Source organism: Coloeus monedula (genome assembly GCF_965178545.1).
Source record: "Coloeus monedula genome assembly, chromosome: 3".
Taxonomy (NCBI): Eukaryota; Metazoa; Chordata; class Aves; order Passeriformes; family Corvidae; genus Coloeus; species Coloeus monedula.
Genome location: NC_138783.1, coordinates 99,547,504 through 99,571,992, shown reverse-complemented (window position 1 = coordinate 99,571,992; position 24,489 = coordinate 99,547,504). Strand labels below are relative to the sequence as shown.

At 38.7% G+C, this 24,489-nt stretch overlaps 1 protein-coding gene across 3 annotated transcripts in view; it reads right to left on the bottom strand.

The window, feature by feature from the left end:
- SHROOM2 (shroom family member 2) overlaps positions 1-24,170 on the bottom strand; it is a gene marked incomplete at both ends in the record, with an annotated part of 115,821 nt that extends 91,651 nt beyond the window's left edge. For 2 of the 3 annotated variants that reach the window (XM_082278100.1, XM_082278102.1), the window contains one exon: positions 23,952-24,170. In XM_082278100.1, coding sequence (XP_082134226.1) covers positions 23,952-24,170 — 219 coding nt within the window. The remainder of the gene's footprint in view (positions 1-23,951) is intronic. The other variant, XM_082278101.1, reaches the window with a different exon arrangement.
- Positions 24,171-24,489: the final 319 nt, after the last annotated feature.

Here is a 24,489-nt window from a genome sequence, read left to right as displayed (position 1 = left end):
ATATCTCATTGTTAGAGCAATCAAATATAAAGCATACACACAGAAAAAAGGCATAGGAGTATAAACTTTAGATTACTTCTAACTGAATTATCTCCTACTGAGCACTACTAGGGATTAGGTTTTAATTGTGGTTGTCACATTTACACACATCCAATCTCACCTTTCATTTTAAAATGGCATTATGCACTTGCACTGAGTATCTTACTGCTGGTACAATCCGTTAAAAACTTATTTCCAGCGCTACTGAGGACAAAAACCTGTCTGCTGAAAAGGGTGGATGTGTTTAATAATTTCAGCAGAACAATTCTTCCCTCCTAGTTAGTTTAAAGCTCCATTAATCTTAATGCAAAACAAAACAGTTTCCTTTAACAGCCAAATTCTTGACCTTGAGCCGTTTCAGTGTTGGAGTTGGGGGCTGGGGTAGAAAGGACGTGGATTGACTACAACTAAGAGCTGAAGAATAAAAACACACAGAGAAAAACAGGGGAAAAAAAAGAAAAAACCCCACAAAACTAAACTAAAATTATCTCTTTGAAAGATTAACATCTCCATTCCTGCAATGGACACCTGGACATCATCTCAATTTTTTTTATCCATTTTCAGATAGATTTTTAAATATAAGGAATTACAAAAATTATGAAAAGACAACCAGGAATGCACAAGCTAATGGCTTCTAAATCACCCATCCTAGCACTAACCCACATCATTAGCCACTAGAGTATTTTCTGACTAATGTTGCAAAAGAAATCCAGTCTAACTAGGCAGCATTATTTTCAGTGTGAAAAAATATGAGCTACAGATGCTTTCTTTGTGGAAACTGAAGATGCCTCTTATTTAGATCTGTTAAATTTTTTGATTCAAGATGGATTTACTCAAGCTGTCATTCCTATATGAACCCAGCTCAGAGATGGACAAAATAAGATCTTTAAAAATATTCTTAACAGTCAATATTCCCAGGACTTCTTCCATACAGTTTTTATGCTCTGTTTACCCACTGGTTTTCCATTACTGAATTCTCAGCACAGTGCTTTTGCTACCAGGATGTTACAATGCTAAGTGACAGACCCAGGTGGCAGAACGCATTTGAGTTGCCTCTAAAATGGCATTAAATTGCCTGTGATTTATCTTAATACTTTAAGTTGTATTAAAGCATGATTTGCTCACTACATCTTGTAAGGGGCACATTCCATCAACTGATAGTATTTGCCCAGCATTAACTGTGACTAAGAGGGCACACAGCAGTTCCCACAGGATGATTTCTGGGTCTCCCACACTGGCACCACCTTACCGTGGAGAACAGCTCCTCGAGGCAGCTTTTGTTTGAAATGCTGCTAGAGCTAAGCTTTTTATATGTCTCAAACATCAGTGATACAGTCATCCTGTATCAGCACTTACAAAGGTTTGAGAGGCCTTATACAGAGAAGGACTGGACCAGGGTGAGATCTAATTTTGCTTATGAACTCTGGAGGTTCTCATCTGACTACGTTTTTGGTTTAGTCGACAGTCACAGACACACTGAAGTACAGAGACAATGAAATCATTTGGATTATGTTCACAAATCTTATTTTCTTTCACAAGTACACAAGACTGTTTGTAAAATTAGAGGTATGCTGACCAGTACTGTCCTCTCAGTACAAGGAAAGTCCTTTGAAAGGAAGTTTCTCGCCCAACACAAAGTAATGTTTCTGATCATCTCCCCTGCTGACTCAGATGCTTTTTGGCCAAAATTATTACCATTTACCATATAGTTCTGCATGGTTTACCTAAAATCCCATAACAAAGTACCCATTACTTCTGCAAGAATATTTACATAAATACACATAAAAAACCTAAAGAATTTATTATTCTCAACAATTTTCATTAATCAGCTATGACTAGAGTGACAGGGCTAGTTTCATACACAGCCTCAACAGCTACTCCAATGTTAAATCCTGAGAATAAATATGCACAAAACACCAGTTGCTGGATCCACATAAAGAAGGATCCATCATTCTGTGGATCCAAAAGACTTAGAAGTCATATGTATAAAACTTTTGGTTCCCAAATGAGGAAGATGGTGACCCGCACAAACACTTAATGCCAAGTAATACTTTAACCGAGTGACCTCCTCCGTCTTCAACTTGCAACAGAAGAAATTGCATAACAGAGCAATTGAAACAGCCGAGCAAACACAGCAGGTGGTCCCCTCTTACAAGACTTCCACCAATGGATTTTGAAATTTTACATTTGGCCTGGTATACACCCACATACATTCAAGAGCCTAAAATGTTAAACATCAGAGGCAAACCAAACATTTACAAAACACAAACCCTATTATTTTGGACAAACCTTGCTGCAATCACAGAGGAATGTTTCCTTTGGCTGCTATTATGCTCACTTCCATTTATTTATATAGAACAAAAAGCAAGCAATACTTTCTTACCTTTTTAATTGGCTACATATGGCACAAAATAACAGAATGATAAGGCTGGAGACCAAACTTCTGTCTTTTAATGAACAGACTGATATGCAAATTTTGCTAGTATGGGATTTTTAGTGCTTGTCTCCGTTACAGAAGAAAAGTCCAGCAACTACAAAATTAATGAATTTTTTTTTTCTGTTGTTCAAATAGGAAAAAACACCCCAAATACCAAAAGAGAGTGGGTTTATAATGACACCTTTAAGGCAGCCTAATTTGCCTCAATCATAGTAATAGACTGATGCTGTATTCTTTCTTCTGAAGTACCAGAATACTCAGCTTGTTAAGTCTCTCTGCATGAAAGGGTTAAAAAGCACAGATCTTATATCAATTAATCTTTATTAAGACTCTCCAGAACAGATGACAAACCTCTTTCGGTTATTTAATAACAAAACACAAAAATCTGAGCTTGTATTATACTTTAAAAACATCCAGAAATGCTGAACACAAACTGAGCAGTTCACAAAATAGCTGTCTTACCTATTCTCTGCATTTTAATTCAAATTGTGTTTCACAACTGTTACCTCCTTATTTCTAACTACAACAAATCAAGGGACAAAACCAAAAACTGTAAGCAACTCAGGCTTACCCCCATGTAGCTTCCCTACAAACAAATACAGCAGTATAGTGCCTCATGGTTAAATTAGCCCATTTACAGCAAATCAAGCACACAGCTGAGCTAAGATGCCAGCCTGCTGTGTTCTCCAATCAGCCAGCCCACACAGTATGTTGGGAGCAATATTTTCTTCTAAGCACAGCTGAGTTCCTGTAAGTGAACACGGGTGTGACAAAACAACAGCAAAAGGAGATTACAAAGAATGCCTGAATCTTACACTGAAGTCTCCTTTGCCAAAGTGAGATATAAAGAGAGAAGTGGGTTTTTTTAAAAAAAATCCTGAAACAGGATCCAGGCCCCTGGGTAAAATCTAGTTCACAACATAACCTTACGTGCCCTTTTTTTCCAATAATCTCAATTTTGGCACAAGTTACCTTGAAAAACACCCCAATTAGCAAAGACTTGTCATTTCAAAAAGCTCACTCACAGCTCAGAACTCTTCTTGAAATAAGGAAAGCAACACTGTAACTCTGGCTTTAACGCAGAACAAAAGACATGCTGCTTCCTTGCGCCTGAGAAAAGCAAATGATGTTCCTACCCAGTCAATGCCAGATAAGTGAACTATGTTGCCCAAGCCCTTAGAGAAATGAAAGAAAACAAATACAGCCAGGCAATTCTACACCACAGACAGAAAATGAAGACACTGAAGAAACACAGAAAGCATTATCAATACATGCAAACGGGTTTGGGCCCAGCAGTTATCAAACGTCAAGCCTCAGAGTCAGAATATGATCTGAAAAAGCTTTTAGGACAGGACTGTCCAACAAATCCAGGACTGGCTGGACAGGAGTCCAACAAATAGGACTGTCATACTGAGAAACAGCTTCCTCCTAGAAAGACAAGGTCAATTATCCAATTAAGCAATAAATACTTAATAATTTATAAAAACAAAACACTCTACGGTCTGTTTTACATAAGACTACACACGCACAAAAGCCCCAAATTCTGGAGTAAAACATACTCAAATTTTGCTGGTAAGTATCCCTGCTCATAAAATGGATTATGTTTGTGTCTTATAAACAAGGTATAGGAGCATTTACATAATGAAAATACGGCTGCTTGTAAAATCTGCTCTTGGCCAGGCATCTGTGAGAACAGACCCACTGCTCACACTGCAAGACAGGTTTTATCTCAGGTCATTCTCTAAAAAACAGGACCATGCAACTTCATTTTGTATACAGTCTTTCGTGCTCCCTTAAAGGCACAATGCTGCTATTCTAACACATGTCAAGAACTGAACTAGAAAATTTTGGACATCAAGAAAGGTGCCTCAGTATTTGACCTGGGAAGCCAAAATAAATAATTTAGATCTGCAATCACAATCTTTACAGATCCTGAGTAACAATCTATGTGCAATAAACACACTCAGCAGGATGTTGCATTGACACTAACAGTTAAGTGGAGCATTCTATAAAATTGTAAAGAAAATAAGTTTCAGAGACAAACCTAGAAATTCCCATATACCAGAGTAATTTCTTACAAAATGGAGAATCAGTAGAAATTGTAGTCACAAACTGATGCAAAAGCAAGAGGGAGGGAAAAAACCCACCACAACCTTCAACAAATCAAGACCAGGCTATGTTTTAAAACAACTCCTACTGCAGAGTAGGATCCCGCATTTAAAACAACTTGCTATCTCACAAAATGAAGGGTAATACAATAATGTCTACAGCAGCCCCACAAAAGTCCTGAGAAAATGAAGGCAAGTACACGACTACTAGTTTCTACCAACTTACACACTACAGAAGATAAGGCATTAGTAAAACACAGTAAGCAACAGCAAAGTGTGATTTCTGCAGGCTTCTGTCTTGTACCCAAGTTAAATTCTTTGTAACTCAACAGAGAATTATCTGAACAACACACTATACTTTTTTTTCCCACAGAGCATTTCTTACTTTTTTGATGGTGTTTCTTACCAAAACTTTTACAAGAAACTATGCTGTCATAGGATTAAAAATAATTCCTCTCTAAAAGCCCAGTCAGGAGAAAACAAGGTATAGAAATAAAAAGGTTTTAAAATATTGAAAGGATACCAAAAGCATCTCACTAGCATCTACACTATAGACCGTGCTGTTCAGTCTGTCTGGTTTTAGGAGTTTTGGTTGTAGTTTTTGTTCATGTTGCTTTTAGTAATTTTTTTAAGTGATCTGCAAGAGGACAAACAAATTTTGTCAGTGATGTAAGACTACCCAGCTTAGTCAAAGCTGCACAGAGCCATACAAAGGAGACTGAATTGCTTAAAGTCACTGTAGATAAGGGAACACACACACAAAACTCCCCACACACAACAAACATGACCCACAGGCAAGCTCTGGGCATGCCAGAGATCATCACTTGCATCATGTGCTCTGCTGTGCTCTGAAAACAGCAGTTCAGTGGTCACCACCAAAAAAGTAAATAAAACATCTGGAATTACTAGAAAGGGAATGGCTTGCTCTTTTTCACTCACACGATGCTCCTGTTTCATTCAATTCTCTATGTTACAGTAAACTGAAAGTTTCATGTAATCCCACTCAAACTAGAATCCAGCAGAGTTTAGAACATAAGAGCAAAGAATAGGCTGGTCAGAGATACTGACCCAAAATATAAGTGAATTTAATCAGGACAGACTTGAGCTTAGAAAAGATGTAACGCGAAGAATTATTATATACTAGACTATAAAACACTATCATGAATCCATAAAATGGAGAGGGCCAGTTATTTCTCAGAATTATAACAAAGCCAATCAGACAGCTCTGTAAAATAGCACCATTTTCTTAAAAGCAGGTATGAAACTTTGCTAGTAGATACCAGCGAAGGAAGAGGTTCAAAAATACAGTTAGCTTAAAAACACAAAAAAATCTGTCCTGCCACGAATTTGCTAATTAATTTAAACACAAATAATTCAGATATCCCTACCTTTCTCTCTACTAAAAAACTGTATCAAAAGTAAAAGAAAGAAGGGAAATAGTATTTTTTAAATTACGTTATACTTCTCCTGCTTCTTAGAACTATTTCTCAGTTATTATTTTCAGAACTATTCCTCAGCTACTTCCACAAACAGGAAAGTGGGTCCAGTAGACTTTGTCCCTACTTGGTACAGCTGTCCTCATGTTCCTAGATACTGCAGACATGTCCACCCAGACAATATCCCTGTCTCACGATGCTAAGGAGGAATATGGAGGAAATCAATCCATAACAGAGTACATTAAACTGGCTATACAGCAGCTACTACAAAATGCATGTTAGCAAGTCGAGAAGAACAAAAAATAATTTCTTTTTTGATTTGAAAGTAGAGGATACTGTCAAAAATTACAGGTAAGGCATTTTCAGAAAGAGGTATAAGGTCATGACGTCTCTAAGCAACATTGTGATAGTCAGGAGCAACAGATGTTGTTTTCAAGAGTAAACAGGTTTGGAAAAACAGTACTGGAAGACTGCATCCATAGAACAGATATTCATAGGATCATGATCTCAAATGAAGGAGCTACAAAAACAACAGAGGTCTAACTCTGAAGACAAGAACAAACATTGAATGATAAAGGAAAAAAAATAAAGGCAATATATAAAAATCCTTAAACTGTGTGGTACCAATTAGCCCCCAAAATTCATAGCAACATTGCATGCACAGCACTAAGACTATTTTAACTGTACTTACAAGCCAAAGTCAAACAGAAGCTTTCGAAAAATGCAATGAATTGGTACAAATCCATATTGTTATTTATTACATTTATTAAAACTAAAAAGGCAATATTACTGACTGGAAAGCACTGCTAACTTATCAGGGTCTCTGGTTTGGAGTGGACAGTAGATGAATCACCATTTTATCAGCACATACTGACACAGGCTCATCACCAACAGACTCTACCGGTGCCAACAGTTACCATTTACGAAATAAAAGAATTTCAGCTGAGAATTTTAAAGTTTCATGAGGAAATTGCAACTCCAATCCCTAAATAAACTGACAAATACTCAGTTTTTGCAAAACCTCAGGATACCAAGGCCAAGTTATGGGAAAGCAAAATTACATGAATTTATGACTAAATAAAAATAATTCACAAGTTTTCTCATTACTTGCAGTGAATCCATAAATGCACATCTAAATAAAACGAACAGAAATCTTCCTAGGCAACAGATCTTCAACTGAAATTACTGGTCTCCTAACTTTTCCAGAAGTAACCTATAACTACTTTTTCCCCTCTGTGAACCACCAGAGTTATGTTCTTCTAGACCTAAGAATACTGGTTGTCTCTAAATGTATGAAATTTTAAATATGAAACAAATTAAAAACTGCTCCCTGAGAATACACAGAGATGTTCCTGCAACAATCATTACAGAGAGACTGCCCAAATCAGGAAAAAGTATGTCTAGCCCTTAATGGAAATCTTTGATTGGCAAGACCAAGATGCTTTCCCCATCAGCAGGGATGGCCAATACATCATTATTGTTCATGTTCATTTTAAGACCTCATCACATTTGCTAGTGTATTAGCCACATTTATTTCCCACAGATCTTTCCCTCTGAAACTACCAAGCAACCAGAAACCATGCCCTGATACAAGTCCCATGCTCAAGGAGTCACAAGCTGGTTCCAGCCAGGTTACAACAGAGGAACCATGCATCAGTGTGACGCAGCCTCCCGCAGGAAGTTTTCCTTGTGAGAATTAAAAGCACAAAACTGATACAGCCACAGAGATAACCACAAATTGCTGCTATTGTCATCCTGTATAACCACCTCCAGTGCTGCTGCACACCCTCACGTCTCCACCCAAAAGCAACCCCAAGCAAGAGGACTATTTTGGAAGAAATAGTCACTGAGGCTTGTTATACCCTTAGCACTAAAGAACTTTTAAACATTTTCCTACCTAGTGCACAGCAATCACAGAATCATTTGGGTTGGAAGGGCTAGTTCCAACCCCCCTGCCATGGGGGTTGCCATGGGCCCAGACACCTTCCACTACAATAGGTTGTTCAATCTTTTGTTTTCATTAAAAACAGGTTATGACTCAGATACATTTACACACCATCAGACACTGCATCAAACTCCATGAGAAGGAATTAAAACCACCCTACAGTACTGAGAAAAGTAGGGAAACCACATTAAAAAGTAAATATAATTTTGGTTTCATCTCTAAAGATTTTAAGGAGTTTATTTTACTGCTAAGGTGGTCCTTATGAAGAGAATGGACAGAGTTAAGAATTTTTCTACACCATGGAGAAGGACAGACAAAGCTTTACCTCCAAACACTACTATGACACTAAGCATAAGGCTAAGAATCACTGAGAAGAGTAGGAAATAATACAATATTCATAATCACAGAGGTATGACATTAAGTATAATCATTTAATTATAATTTGTATCTAAGTAATCTCAGTAGTTTTTTCCAGAGCTACTGAAGAAGCTATTGTCTTTTTAAAAAAGAAAATAGGGATAAAATATAAAGAACAACTGAAGAAATTCCAACACTATCCACTATAATCTCAAAAGTCATCTGGAGTTTAACTGATAAATGAAAATATTGTACTATTTCAGAGTGGGACCTGATCTCATATCTTATATAAACAATCTTATGATCATGGAAAAACAGGGAGTCAAAGCCATGTTTAACTAGCAACAAAGCCACATATTTTCATTTGAGTATCCTGCAAACACAATGCAATACAAAACAAAACCCATTCTTTCCTATACTTAACCTGAAAGGTATCAATCAAAAGTTCCATTGTTCAGTTGCCCTGTGACTATTTAAGAACTTTATAGATTACAGGTCCTATGATTGACTAGGATTTACTCTGCCACCATACAACTCAAAACGTTTCGGTTTTGAATCCAAATGTACCCTTTGGTTTCTTCAGAAACTGTGAATGGACAGAATACTAAAAGGGTCTGTCAGTTCACAATCCAACTTTATTTTTGATCTGCTTTCTTCCAGGTACACCGACACTGAGTCAGTAACTTGTTTCACATTAAGCAAATATCTTTCAAAAAAAACCCACAAAAAAACCAACAACAAGCCACCAAGCAAGAGTAAACGTAAAAACAAAGTTCCAAGACATACTGCTAAAGGTTAGAAACTACTACTGTTATTTCAAACACAGCCAAGTCTTCAAGTTTGTTAAGATTAAAGATCCACTGAACTTTGGTCTGCGTTTCAATTTCCTTGAGTAAGATACATTTTGTCAGTTTTTAAGTAACTCAGGCTGTTCTCCAGCACCATACTAGATTTTCAACATACTTCTAATAAACTGGAAGCTTGTGTCCATTGTCATGCCCAGATTAAAAAACCTGCCTATTTATGGTGACTGCAACCTTGACTGTAACACCCAAGACCCTGCACTATCCCTTTTTTTGATGCCACTGCATCTTAAACTTCACATTAAAAACCTTGGTCTCTTCTTGCCTTCTAAGGGAAGTCCCCATCTCATGTGCACAACCTGCACTGCATTACAAGAAGTGCCGTAATCAAGGTACAGCTTACAGGTTTGGGTTTTTTCCCATTGCTTTGAGATTGAGGTCCAGCATTCAGTAAGCAAAGGTTATGAACTTCAAGATTTAATTTTAATACATAACTTTGAAACCCTTGAAGAAACTGGCATCCATCATCAGATTTTTGGTCAGTTCAGGAAATGGATCTGTGAACATAAATCAGATAAGAACAAAATGCATTTGAAATGCCAGGGTTTTTTTAAAAGAAAAAAACCTCAAAATCAAAACGCTGAATATGCTGGAGGTCATAAGGTGTTCCTGCTTTCCTTCCAAAACTTCAAGCCTTTAACAATACGTACTCAAGAATGGAAAATTCCTTTTCTGACACTGTACATTAAAGCTAGATCTGCTGTTTAAAATGCCTAACTACTATATCACAATCCTTCTGCCTCAACTCACAGCCTAATCAGAAAGGGAAATAACTATCCGAGTATCTCAGAAAGGAGACACATTTTTCTAGTGCTTTACTAAAATTTAATCAGGACCTGGACAACTATCATCAAATACTACAAAAAATCCCCTAATCTTGCTAGACACTCTTGTCTTCAAAAATAAAGCTGGATAAGATGTTTTAGCTGCATGAGTCACAGAGAAAAAACAATGTGCTCTCTTGCATACCAAAATTCACAGGATACTTTTTCAGGTCACAGTTTGTTATGTGTACTCTGGCTTTGAATTTAAAAAAACCCCAGACTGATTAACTTCAAATACAACTACAAAAACAAAAATCACTGCTCTTCCTGCAAGCTCTTGAGTTCCTGTTCGTTTGTATTTAAATTTATGGTACAGAAAGTACAGACATCTTTTTTTTGCTCTTATTTACATATTACACCTTTCTAATAAAGTAGTATCTAAGCCAAGGTTTTACAAAAATGATCTTGTATCCTCATCTTACTCCAAGATCCATTTCAGTAATTAATCACAGGTGGTATTAACCACTTCACTAATCAAAGTTGTTCAGTTGTTTCATTATGAGATCATATTTTCTTTCAGTGGTTGATGAATTTGCCATACTTCAATTAGTTAGGCAGAAACTCTCCATTGAGCACGTAAAGCTCAAACATTGATTTTTCTTACATTTCAACTGAAATGGTTCACTGAGTTCCAGGAAACAAATGAAGAAATAAAATTAAGAAAATAAATCCTTGTGTTAAGAAATAAAACTGGCAACTACATTTGAAACACTATAGTGACCCCTGCTTCAGGAAAAGGAGTATTCAGCATCCACGATGTCATGCCTTAGGTCACTTGACCTTTAAAAGTGCCCAGCTATTAGAAGTCTCAATCAACTGCAAGTCCTGAGAGAAGATTCTTCATGCTAAACATTTTGAAGGCTTGGGGCTTTAAAGGCAAGACAAGCTTTGGAGCTAGGGTAGGAAATAGCACAGTGAAAGAAACTGGTAAATAAAGAAGATTTTGACTATTTAATTGAATCCAGAATCGCTCATGTGGAAAACGATAAGGGAAAAAGACTTTTGGTAAGAAGAGGTAACACTCGAATGGGTTCAGGAAATTCAGAAAAGTCTGGGCCCAAGCACCAGAAAGAGGAAATTACAACACACCTCCCTCCAGAATCTGGAGAAAAGTTCTTGAATCCAAACATTCTTTTGGCAAGGGAATGTTACCTAAACCCAGTGCACAAGGTACCCCAGTCCCTTCTAATGCTGACTCCCACAGGAAAATTACTTAGAAAATGCAGTTCAGCTGATAAAATTACACAGACAACACTAGGATGCCACTTTTCTTTTGCCTTCTCTTAAAAAAAAACCAAACAGTAAGTAAAAAGCAAAAAAAAAAAAAAAAAAAAACAAACCCAAAAGCTATTAAAAAAACATAAAATGTAAATACCAAATCACTCTGTAAAATTATTTCAGATTTCTCTAATTAAGTGTTACACATACACAACCCTAGCCCACATTCCTTACAACCATACAGGATAACATTCTAGTGCTAAATTTCATGGATAAATAGAATCATAGAATGGTTTGGTTTGGAAGAGACCTTAAAGATTACCTAGTTCCAAACCCCTGGCCATCAGCAGGGACATTATTCACTAGACCACACTGCTCAAAGACCCAGCCAACGTAGTCTTGAACACTCCAAGGGATGGGGCATCCAGAGTTAACAAAGTTAAATCAGAAAAATTAAAAAAAAAAAAACACACTCATTGCAAAGTTCCGAAGCATTTTAAAAAGCAGTAATTACTAGCAATACAGCATTGAAAGGTATACAACCAATTTTATTTAGTATCAAAATAAGATGTACAAAAAAAGTCCTCACAGAAACTTCCCAAGAACTCTAAGAAAACTTGGCCATGAAAAATTGCAGCCAGTATCAATCAAATGTACCAGAAAATTCCAAGGTTTTAGGCAGAGGTACCTATAAGAGAGGCTGACCCAGCTACAATACATCATGACTTAATTTAGTGCTGATTAAGAGAACATGCTCTCCTAGATAGTCAAATGTCAAGTATTTTTTGGTAGCAAAAAAAATAAAACAAGCAAAGTAATTTTCTTTTCACTCTGATATTAACGTTATGTCCATTTTGTCCTCAGAAGAGGGCCAAACACATTTTAGATTCAAAAATGCTTGTTTATGAAAACAGGAGATAAACATTTTCAAATTATTTCCATACTTCAATTTAATTTTCACTGGAAGTCAGCTGGACTAAAGCCTTTAAGTCAATGCAGAGCATGTGAGTGTATACCACGATGTTGCCACTCCCTGCTGCTCATCTCCACTCCCTCTAATCAGATAATTAAATTGCTCATGCAACATTTCCCCAGTCAGCTTTCAGCAAAATAAACCAGGTTGCTAAAGACTTGATGTTTGCAGCACTGGATTTAAGGTGGAGCCTCCACCAGCCCAACACCTTTAGGTTGAACTGCAGGGTGATTGTACCAATTGACACAATACAGACAGTAGTCTCTAATTACTGCTGGTAAAGTGCAGACAAACTGAATTTTTTATTTTGTCTGCAGTTAGAAGAAAACATGCACATTGTCCCCTCATTCTGCAGAAACCTGTATGCTGTATTATCACCTTAGACAATTATAAACTATAAATCATCATCAATCTTCATCACTGACAGTATCTTTCTACTATAGAGCTGTAAGTGGGTCATAATCATCAGAAATTGAAGGAAATTCAAGTGGTCAGCAAGGATGCATTTTGGCTACAAAAATATATTTCCTTATGAAGTTTTATTACCAACAAATGTTTCAAATGGCTGGTTGGCCTACTATATAAGTAGTCCATATTCTGGATTTTTTTGCCTCACACTCAGGTGCTGACTCACCTCACTCCATTCATCTCTTCTACTTTTCTGAGGCACTGAAAGCATCTGTGCGTTTTGGGTAGGTAGTGGGTTTAATTTTGTAAACAGAGATCTAATTGTACACTTCAGTACATTATTTATGATGAACACTGTAGATAAAACAATACTTTGTGCTTGCAACTGCCATGAAGAAAAATTTACAGAATTACACAGCTATAGCCTTTTGACACAACTCTGTATACCACCAGGGCTTTCAAATATTTGTGTTCTGGGTCTTACTAGAAAGAGTATAAAGTCTTTGTCATTGTAATATTTCAGCCCTTCTGCATCAGGTCTGTTTCATGAGAAACAGACTTATGTGAAATATGGTTAGTTCTATTCATCATCAGAGGCAAAGCTGACATACAATTCCACAGAGGTATAGAAGCAACCCACGGCTAAAGAGGTAATTAATTTACTAGTTCTCCCAATTTTCAATGCACTAAATTTCCAGTTCCTTGCTTTGATAGGATTCTGTGTTGAAGCTTTGCCAACCCAGACCCATTACTGGCTTCAAGGAAGCAAACCACCACCAAAGAGCCACATGCATCTTCACTTGCATATTCTAATCACCAACACCTTTGACATAACAGGTCATGGCTACAATATTTGTTAAGATGACGATTTCCTGAATCAGACAGAAGAAATTCAGTTGAGCAACAAAAGACTTGTCTTAAACCCCTCCCTAACAAGAGACTGAGTAATCACAGAAACTCCTCAGGTCTCCACGGTGTCAGAAAAGGCACAGCCCTGCTCCTTGGTCGCGATAGCAATCTTCCCCAGCAGACAGGAAAAACATCGAGTTCCCAGAAGGTAAAGAGTGTAGGAAAAAACTTATTTTACTAATATATCACTGTAGTTTCCATTTTATAAGCAGGGGAGAAAATTGTTCAGTGTTACCTTTTACAAAACAGGATAAAGGGAAAAGAGTAAGAAGTAAGAAAGTTCTTATACATATTAAGAATACATAGTTTAAAGGGAAAAAATTACCTTGGAAATTAAAAGTTGTGTTCTACCAATTTTTTTAAATTTAGAAGAAGCATTATGACATTAGAGTTGCATTTAAGAGAATTCAGTATTTATATCATATCTTCCAGCCTCAGAACAAGACACTTTTTAAAATTTTACAGGAGCCTTTCTATTTAGAAATAAAGACACTTGACCGAAGTATTCATGTAAGAAACAGATTACAAACTGTTTATAAAATCTGGTTTTTAAAGTATATAGTTCTCTTAAATCTTGAATTAATTATTCTAAACATTAATTATGTTTAACAGACACACGAAGCTTCAAGTTTTCCCCGTTATCCTAAAATTCTTTCCACATATAAACACCCAATAGAACACTACTTTATATCAACATGGTATGTTTGCATCTTTCTTTTACTTGAAAGAATGGCTGTGAAATGGATGTTTTGTTATTCCATTTAAAAAAAAAAAGGAGACAACTGCAAATGCTTCTGCTGAAAATCTAATGTTCTGCTTGCTTCTGGGTCAGCAAAATATGTAATTGTAGAGAAAATAAAGCCATTTACAATACTGTAATTACTGCATTATCCAGAATCCAAATACTCATCAGGAGTTGGATAATTCACTACATCAGATATCAGCCAGCGAGACACCCACAAACCCATTTTTGCATGTAATTTGTTTAAGAAAATTAACATAGTGATGACTAACTGACACTGTGTAGGAAGCATTTCACTTCCTTTATCATTAAATCATGTTTCTATGATACTAGCCTAAAATATTAGAGTATTTTACTGAAAAATACACAGCTTCCAAATAAAGTATTGCTATCCCCAAACAGTAACTTTTTACAGTATTCACTGAACCAAATCAGAAACTTATTTCCTAAAGAACGTTGACTAGTTTATATGTATTTGGGAAACTGGGAAACACTGCTTTATTTCATAATTTATGTTGGAAGCCTTCAAAGCAACTGTGTAACTAAGCATGTTTTATCTCAAGAGAAAAAAATCCAAAATAATCTGTATAGCTTCGTGAAGGTTTTTTGAGAACAATCACATATTTTACTGAAGAGGAAAAGTACTGAAATGGCAATTTCAAGTAAAGCAGTAGGTACCTGTGCATCATTTCTAAACAAATTTACTGTATTTTCATGCTCCCCATTGACAGATCCCTCCCTCCTTCAGCTATCCAAACTTGACTGCAAGTCTCTTACAGAGAGAATATGATAGAAGGACTGAGGACGAAGAACTTGTTACTCTACAGTTAAAAAGTCTGGCCATGTTAAAAGGCTCTGGGTATTGTCTCAAGTAAGTTTCATGATTACATGATCTTTTTCCATTTAAAAAAACCCCAAACAATCAAATCACAACTTAAAATGAAGTTCATGAATTTCCATTGTTAAAAAATAAAAAGCTGTCTTCGTCTCAGTAGGTTATGCTGATTTCCACAAAACCAAACTGAATTCACCTTCACACACCAGCAAAAGCATTCTTAGACTCTCTGCCAAACTGCTCAGAGATAACTCTCAGATGCCTCTCTGCTATTACCAGAACATTAAACACCCTGTTGTTGTAGATGACACAAATGCACAGCAAAAGTCTAGAGTATTTTCTGTACTGTGAGTACAGAAATGGTCTAGATCTTAGAAACATGACGGACAGAACAGCAAAGAGCCTGGAGTAAATAAAAGAGCCAATAAGGCCACCTACAATCACAACAACAAGAACAACTTTGATCATGATCCATTTTCTTTCTGAAAGTTCATTCAGCTAGAGAAATGACTGCAAGAATGGATGAACATCCACTGTTACTAGCTATCCAAAGGGATACAGCCTCTCAAGCACTGCAGTAGATTTCCCTATTATGTTACCTATTTCTGTCTTTCAGACACTCAGATTTGTTTCACATTCTTGTACCACAATGAAAAACAGGCCACTCTAAATCTTTAAAAAAACCCTCATTACTAAGTACAGTTCTTCAGAAAATCCGCATCTAAGAAACATGACAACGTATTCCCTAGCTCATTTATCAGTTAATAGCTGTTGCTAAGTAAGTAAGAGGAATTTAAACATTTCAATTAATCTAACAATTCAGAAATGAACAGGTTTAAGTGGGGGGGAAAGTAGGGCTAGTGGCAGAGGGGAAGTCTTCCTTTCTATATGGGATGAGATAGGAGAAGTACAGGGACAGGATGTGAGGCATTCCCCTCAGTGCCAATGCTACTGAGCTTTCGACTACACAGCTCAAAGGTTTCAGCAGATTTTGGCATTTCATCAAGGTTCAGAGGAACTTTGAAATAACTACCTCTTTGCTATCATCAAACACTCAACTCCATCTGTTTCTACTCTAAGAGCCAACCCAAGAATTGTGTACCTGATAAAAGCTATTCGGTTTCTCAAAGTCGCAATTTGCTGCATTTCCAGCATTTACCAGTAAGTTGGATCTTTCTGCCTGGAGACCAGCACACCACAATGACCTGCACACAAAGGCCACTAAAAAGTCCCCACAAAAATCTGTTATGTGGCAGATGCCATTCTCTTATCTGCAATAACAGATCTGTGATTACCAAAAATGCCCTGAATTAATCAGAGACTGAACACTAGTATTGTATTAATTTATTGAGAAGGGAAGGAACTTCCCTCCTAAGTTCATAAGTGTTGTTGTCTTTGGTAGGTTACAACTATCCCCTGATCAGCTTGATAAACCAAACTGAAAAGCTATGCTAAGAAACAATCTGAGAAAGAAATTTTTTTTAAATATTTTCAGTATATGCACACACACATGCTGCAAATACAGAGAATTATCTTGCTCACTAATATTTCATCTTACTACGAGTACCCATGTAAGCATCACAGTATGTGTTGAGGAACCACAGGTTTCCTCAGCTTCTCACACAGTTGACAGCAAATGGTAAGCACCTTCAGAAAGCAATCAGAGCACTTAAGTTCTGTCTAATTTAAATACTACAAAACACTTTTCAAAACGATCTCCTTCTATTAAACATTCATCTTAAACCCACATGAACACCAGCGGAAGTCTGCTGCTTGGCAAAACATACATGGAGGTTACAAACAAATTCAAAAGTCCATCAAGTTGATTTTAGAAAACTGATTCCTGATCAAAACTTTGTAGACTATTCCTGTCACTGAATGAATGCATTTAAACCACTCAGTTACCCATGCCATAAACCGTACATTCCTTCTTGCTTTTGTATGACCACATCTGTGAAGTTAGAAGTTGTACAAAAATTACAACTTCCAATAATTCCCCACAGAGTAGTGATAATATTCTTGGGGGGGGGGTATGAGGGGATGAGGAGAGCACAGCATACCTCCTGCATAACCTTTAAGAAACTGAAAATACTATGCTTTGTGGAATTCGAAAAGTTCCAAGATTGTTTCTTATAAGCAAACATCCCCCCCCCCCCAAAAAAAAAAACCCTCCAAATGAAAAACAAGCCCAAACCCAAAAGTCCAGAATTATGTTAAGTTTTATAGAGGCATCAGTATCAAATAGGTTCAAAACAGACAGCCAAAAGCAAGTTCTCAAAGATTAAATGAAGTCTCAGTACAACTGCATCCATTTTTACTTTACCTGTGAAAATCTTCATGCACTGTATCTCTTACATGCACAGCAAGTAAAAAGTCTCCTTAATATCTAGGACCTATCTCAAACTTCTATAACAAACTCATCCACAAAACTACGTCCATATACATATCAGGAATCCTATGTATAGATTACAAATGCATAGGAAGACTAAATACAAATGGTTTTTCTTGAGAAGAAGCTCACGTAATAAAATACTGGCTTTGTTACTACTAAACAGTTGTTTCCTCTAATCTATTCATGACCACATTTCACTTCCCATTTACCTTATTCTTTCCACATTCCCATACTTTAAACACTCATTAAGCAGGAGAACATACAAGGAATCAAGGTCTGCAGATAAAAATAAGTACAGACTATTGAATAACTGAGTAAAGCATATGTATAAACACCACACATACCCACACTGGTTTTCCTCTTAAAAAAGAAACAAACAAAACCATAAACATGATGGATATCTAGATAATGAACTGCATTACTGGCAAACCTCTGACAACAGCAAGCAGTAACTAGAGGTGTCTTGCAGATCTCTTATTTTCAGGCCAATGTCTATGACAGCATCCAAAATCCATACTGAAAAGTATGAACAACCAGAGAAGTTTAAATTGTCCTTTAAACAGACCAAACTAATAAGCATTCAAACAGTCAATCCAGCTGTCTCACTCCTATTGCAGTAAGTATTCCTACAAAACACACCAATTCCTTTGGCAGACTCCACAGACATGAATGATTTTGTTTGTGTTTTCTTTTAAACTAAAAAATCATGATATATTTCACAGTTTTTGCCCAAGTAGCTGAAAGAGGGAAATGCAGAGAAGATAAAAAACAACAATTCGGAAGCAATCAGTATTTCCAAAAGTTGGAAGTTTGCTTGTAAGGAAGGTGCTTAGTTCTGATTTTAAACAAGAGCACACTGAGTCCTCTGGAAGATCTTTCTCCTGAAATGTAGTGTGACATGCACAAAGGAAGACTGCAATTTCAGTACTGCAAGCACACACACCGTTAAACCCCACTCTCACACTGTTCGACTGCTAAGCAGGCAACGCAACTGACTTGAGACTTCTGGAGTCACAAGCCTTTAATCCATTCTTTCAACTCCTTACACAGTTTTTAGAACACATGTGGCAATATCCAAGATAACTTTCAAATGCAATTTCCAAAAGTGGTGCCATTTCAACTGTTAAAGCTCTTGCAAAAACAAAAAAAACCACCTGCAAACCCAACCGCTCAAGCACCAGACTTCCACAGCCAGATCATTTACACCACACAGGAGGGTGGTGGGCTCCATTCTGCCAGTAAATTAACAGTCATAATAAAGAGGTCATTCAACAGCCATTAAAGTACTAAAATTGAGAGCATTCCCTTCATCAATTAGCTTACCAAATTAAAAGCAATAAGATCTTCCTGCATCAAAGCAAGCCAACTCCTCTCTTCCAATAAGAGAAACCTGGGATCTAACAACCAGGCTCCAAGGAAAACACCACTCAGAATAGTTTCTATAGCATTGAAAAAAGCCCAATTCTTAACATATTTGGCAGGGGGAAAAAAAATATAAATAGCTACATGATACTATTTCAAGCCTAAAACATTCATTTTAATGTACACACATTTCTTAATGTTTCTCAACTATCAAATTTAACAACACAAAGAGGTCCAATTCAGACCATAAGCCCCTCTTGCAAGATAAGATGAATAAAGGTTTCAAAAGAAACACAGAACATTATCTGATACATTCTTTCAAAACTGCTCATTAATATGCTTGTTAAAATTCTGACCCATACAGATCAGTAATTTTGCCTGGGTTTGATGACCAAGAGAGAATTAGTAGAAAACAAAGTAGAACAAATAATCCTCCATGTATTATCTTTCTAGAACTGAAGGAAGTGAATGAAATTTGTTGGGATATGAAGACCTAGATTAGAATTCCTTCTTGGCCACAGTACAATGCCTCGTAAGACCTTATAAATCAGCTATTTACACGAATGGCTGCATTTAAGTTGAAGCAGTCAGGAATTTCACAGGATTACTGCTAAATGCTGGTTTTCTGGACATCAAGCTTCCCAGCCAAGTTTAAGAACTGTTAATATCTACGAACAATGCAGCTCACCTCAAACACCAAACTTGAGGGAAGAAACTGATATTTGTGTTTATGTATTTTTTTATTGATTTGTTTATATACAGCACCATTAAAGCTCTTTTTCCACCCTAAATATTGTTGCAGTATGGCGATGCAAGTAATTGCTTTTAGTTACAGGTTTAAGGCCAAAGAATAAAGAATTACCTAACTAAACCAGCAATCACTTACTACTGAAATAACAAATTAATACAAGTCACATGGAAACTATCAATTAATAGAGAAGCACTTCTTTATACAATTTAAATGTTTGTTAGGTTAAAGAAATTACAGTTCATACCTAACCATAGACAGCACATTAGGAAAGCACAGTGGAATAAAGAAAATAAAAGTTCTGAGCCTGTCTGATACTCCTTCTTTTTAAAAGACAGCACCTCCAGCTGGGGCATGAATTCAGCACTGAATCAGGAGACAAAACTATCTACTAAATCAACAACAAAACTTCTTGCAACAGTCCAGGTTTCACTTGGAAATCTTGCTGAAATACCAGCCAAGCCCAGCCTCGATTAGACTGCAATGAGATCATAGGTTGAGGATGTATAGCTGTAGGCTCTTGTAAAGCTGATACTAAAGAGAAATTTATTTAAATGATACAGCAACCTTCCTTGAAATGCATAAACTAGAATATTCTCATATTTATTAATGTAATATGGATAAAGCTGACTGCAGAACAACTTCAGAGTTCCTAAGGATATTGTTAGTACAGGAAGTGAAATGACTTTCTATCCACCACCCACAATCAACAGTATGATTGACACTGTGTGCTGGGCATCTCAGATAAGAGCACTTTCAAAGTAAAAGTAATCAAGATAATGCAGCTATGGGAGATTTTCACAAGATTCACACTTGAGCACTCTGACTTTTCATTTTCATTATTTCCAGTAAGATCTCCCTCTTCAGATGTTGTTTCTTAAAAAAAAGAGGAAAATACAAACTGAGGCTTGTGAGACTTATAATTAATGTCCTAAAAGTTCTCATTTCACCTTCTGTTGAAATACACATGTTGTTGTAAAAAGCAAGTCCTTTCTTTCAAGATGTCAAATCAGGCAAGAACAAGCTGCCTTTGGGCAATTTAGTTTTGGAATGTTATCACACACACGCAGAGATCAGAAAAAATGTAAAGCATTTTTTTAAAGGGACATTAAAAAATAATGGTATGCAACACAGTGACAATGCTAAAAGACTTTTTTTTTAAATATTAGCAAAATCATTTGCACTTGGGTGGGGCAAGTTTTAGAAGACCAGCTATGTTTAAAGACTGAGCAAGCTGTATCATGCACCATTTTTCTCTGTACCTATTGCAGCAATAACAAAAAGGACAAGGGAAAAAATAATGAAATAAGAAGGCTTGCGTCTGGCAGGTGAACTTCATACCCTGCCTACCTGGTACTATTTCTGGACTATTTCTCCAATTTTCAGTTACAGAAAGAAATGCTACTGCGAAAGGGGAAGCCTGCCCACCCCGCAAGGGCTGGCCCCACTGCTGGGCACCAGCACTGTGACTGTGCACTGACCTCTCCCGGGGCAAAGCACTTCCCTCACAGCATCAGTCATGGAACGGTTTGGGTTGGAAGGGACCTTTAAAGGTCAGCCAGTGCAACCCTGCTGCAATGAGCAGAGACAAAACTGCAGCAGCTGAGCACAGGCTTACACCTTTGGGAAGGCTGGACACATTTTCTCCTCTTTAGCATGCCTTCCCTTCTCTGATTATTGGCAGTTTAGTGGATCAAAAGACACTCCTGTTTTAATTGACTTGATTTCCAGCTAAGAAAATTCCCAAATAGTATATGCAGCTAGTACTTGTCCTAGACTCTCCCTATGATACCTGAAAAAATAAATTTCCCATCCTATCAGCAAGTGAAATATCCACACAACCAGAGAAATGGAGAAGTGTATTACACAGAAAGTGCTGAAAAGTGAACAACATACACGCTTGCTCATGAATTTTTCAATTACAGTATTTTCTGGTGCTACTTCTCTGGCAGTTGTGCCACATATGCTAAGGAAAGCAGGAAATATTTACAAACACAGACTTCCCAGCATTTACATAAAGATGCAACTTTCTTCAAAGGCTGATCTTGCTTTTGAGACTGTAAAAACAGAGACAGGCAGAATTTTAGAAATCCCTCTTAAGCAGCTGCTATCTGAGACTCCATTCACACCTTGTCACATTCCTCTCAGAGTTGGCAGTTGTCCTCATCCACCCTCACTTCCCTAGAGATGCTCTGGATTAGAGAGAGACAGCTTCATAGCCAGCTAGTGCTTAACCACAGTTTGAATCCACAAAACCAGGAGTTTTTCCACAGGTGTCCCAAAGGATTTAGTCCACTGGGTTTTCTTGGGTCTCCCACTGACCAGCCATCAGTCTACCTGAGAAGGAAGGACACACACCACAGAGAGAGAAGCACAGGTGAAATGGCATCTCCTCATCCATGGCAGCCCAATAATCCTCACTCAGGAACAGGGTAACTCAAGTCCAGGGCTGTCTTCAGCTGAGAAGATAAACTTTACATCACCTGCAAGGAGGGACTGTTTTAACCACTCGGTATTAAATTATTCTTCCAAGTAGCTTTCCACCACTAGAAACAGTACAGTAAAAAAAACAAAACATGGGTAGACCAAATCAAAATGGAAAATTTTGCAGCTTAAGAGCTGTAGTCCTGGGCTGTAGTCCTGAACACAAGTTCCAATCCCTGGTTTCAAAACTAGTTTTATATCAGTGTATCCAACAATGGCAAATGAAAATACACACAAAAATTTAAACACAAGGACCCAGGTTCTTTCTTTTTCCCAGGTCTGTACAGATGGACCCAGACTTCTCTTCAACACAGCAGCACAGCTGTGTGGTTCCACTTAATTAGTCCCTTGCAACAGACCCAGTTTAAAAGGTTCCCAAGCACAGACACTCTCCACATACCACAGCCACATCCTCATGCCACAAATACTTAAGCCTGTTACTTAATACCTAAGTAACATTATGAATAAGTATCACTGATCAGCCTTTAGATGTAGCACTTATTGGCCATTACCAGAAAGGTGGAATTATTTGAATTGGCACTTAATAGCTAATACATACAAAGCAAAATAGCTCATTTCTCCTTTCCTCAAATGCTCCCAGGTTTCCCAGTCTGTAATTCAGGACAGTAGTAAGCAGCCAATAGCCTTGCGGTCATTTTTCAGCATATACATCTGAGACTGACTGTTGTTCCTCGAAAAACAGCACTACGGAAGTGATCTAGAAACAGATAGTTTGAGAAGTCCTCACTTGGAAAGTTCGTAACACAGTTGTTTCAAGGGTGGGAGAAGGGAACCAACTACAAAACTCACAACAAAACCAACTGAAAAATAAGATTAGTATAATTTCTGCTGTGGATAAAACAGGACTTGTTGACCTCTGACACTCTCTGGCACTTTCAAAACGGGAACAGGCAGAGTCCAGAGGACTTGTAGACAAAAGCATATATATAACTTTCTGACAGATCTTGAGCAAAATGTGCTTTGCTAATGTGACTTTTTTCCACTACAACATATGGATCTATTTTAATGTGCTTTCACTGTGTAACATGAAAGCTGTCTTAACTGCAAAACTCAACAATTACTAAGAATGGGGGCTCTTAAGTCAAAACACATCCAGATGAAAAACATTTTCTAGAAAACGCGTTGCATTTCTTTAACTCATGTCCAATACACTGAGTTAAACCTGCAAGTATACAAGGAACAAACAAACAAAAAAAAACCACCAAAAAAAACAAAAAAGAAAAAAATATGGCAACCAGAAAGTGCATATATACCCAAGCACGTCCCCCTCCCCCCGCCTTCGGTGCATGGATTTGGTCACTATCCACAAGACTTTTTTGTTTAAGGAAGAAGGGACAAACAAAAGGCTACCCTAATTACTTAGAATTTGCAAGTGCAACGGCAGCGGAGAAAACTCAGCCTCGGAGCTGGGAGTTTCATTCCCCATACCCTCCTGCGCCAGGAGCCCGCAGGGAAAAGAGGGAGGGCACAGCCCAGCAGAGGGTTTCGGGTCCCCCAGCCAGCTACCAGCGCCCACAACGACGGCGCCGGCTTTTTCCTGGGGTATACAAGCGGCCAAAAGCGGCAGCTCGGAGCCGCCAGGCTGCCTGCGCCCAGCAACCTGTTGCCCTCAGAGCTGCTGGAATGAACCCCTCACCCTCCGGTGCCGCTCCCCGGGCGCTGGCGGCGGTCGTGGGGCCCCGGAGCAGCCCCGGAGGGAGCCGGCCCGGCGGCACCTGCGCTGGGCGCGCTGCCCCGCGGTACCTGCGCCCCGGGCTCCGGGCAGGCAGAGCGGCCAGGCTGTCACCGCCGCGGGCACGGCAAAATGGAGCCGGCCGAACCCACCTCCCCTCCGCTCCGGCGCCGCTCACCTTGGTGATGATGAGGGGCTCCCCGTGCTCCCGTCCGCCCTTCAGGGTGAAGCCCCAGGGAGCTCCGCCGGTCAGCTGCACCTCCACCAGCTTGTAGCCTTCAGCTGCCCGCTGCTCCACCATCATCATCATGGGCCCCGGTTCCACCAGCCCGGCGCCGAGCCGCGAGTCACCGACGGCCAGCCGCTCCCGCCCGCCCCGCAGCCCCACGTCTTCCATGGAGCGCCCGCCGCCGCCGGGGCTGGCTCGCCTCTGCCAGCCGCTCCCCGGTGAGCGCCAGCCGGCGGCCGCCCGCGGAGCCACCTACCCTACCCGCCCCGCAGCGCCGGCCGGCCCGGCCCCATCGGCGGCGAGTGAGGGCTGCTCCGCCCGCCCCCTCCTTCTCCTCCTCCTCCCCGCAGCCCGCGGTATTGTCTCACGCCGAGGCCGAAGCCCGGCGGCTGGGGGGCGGCTCCAACTTGTGGCAACTTGGCGGCAGGGCAAACGCCGCCGAGCAACGCGGGGTGCTGGGAGGAGCGCGGCGGGGGAAGCGCCCCCG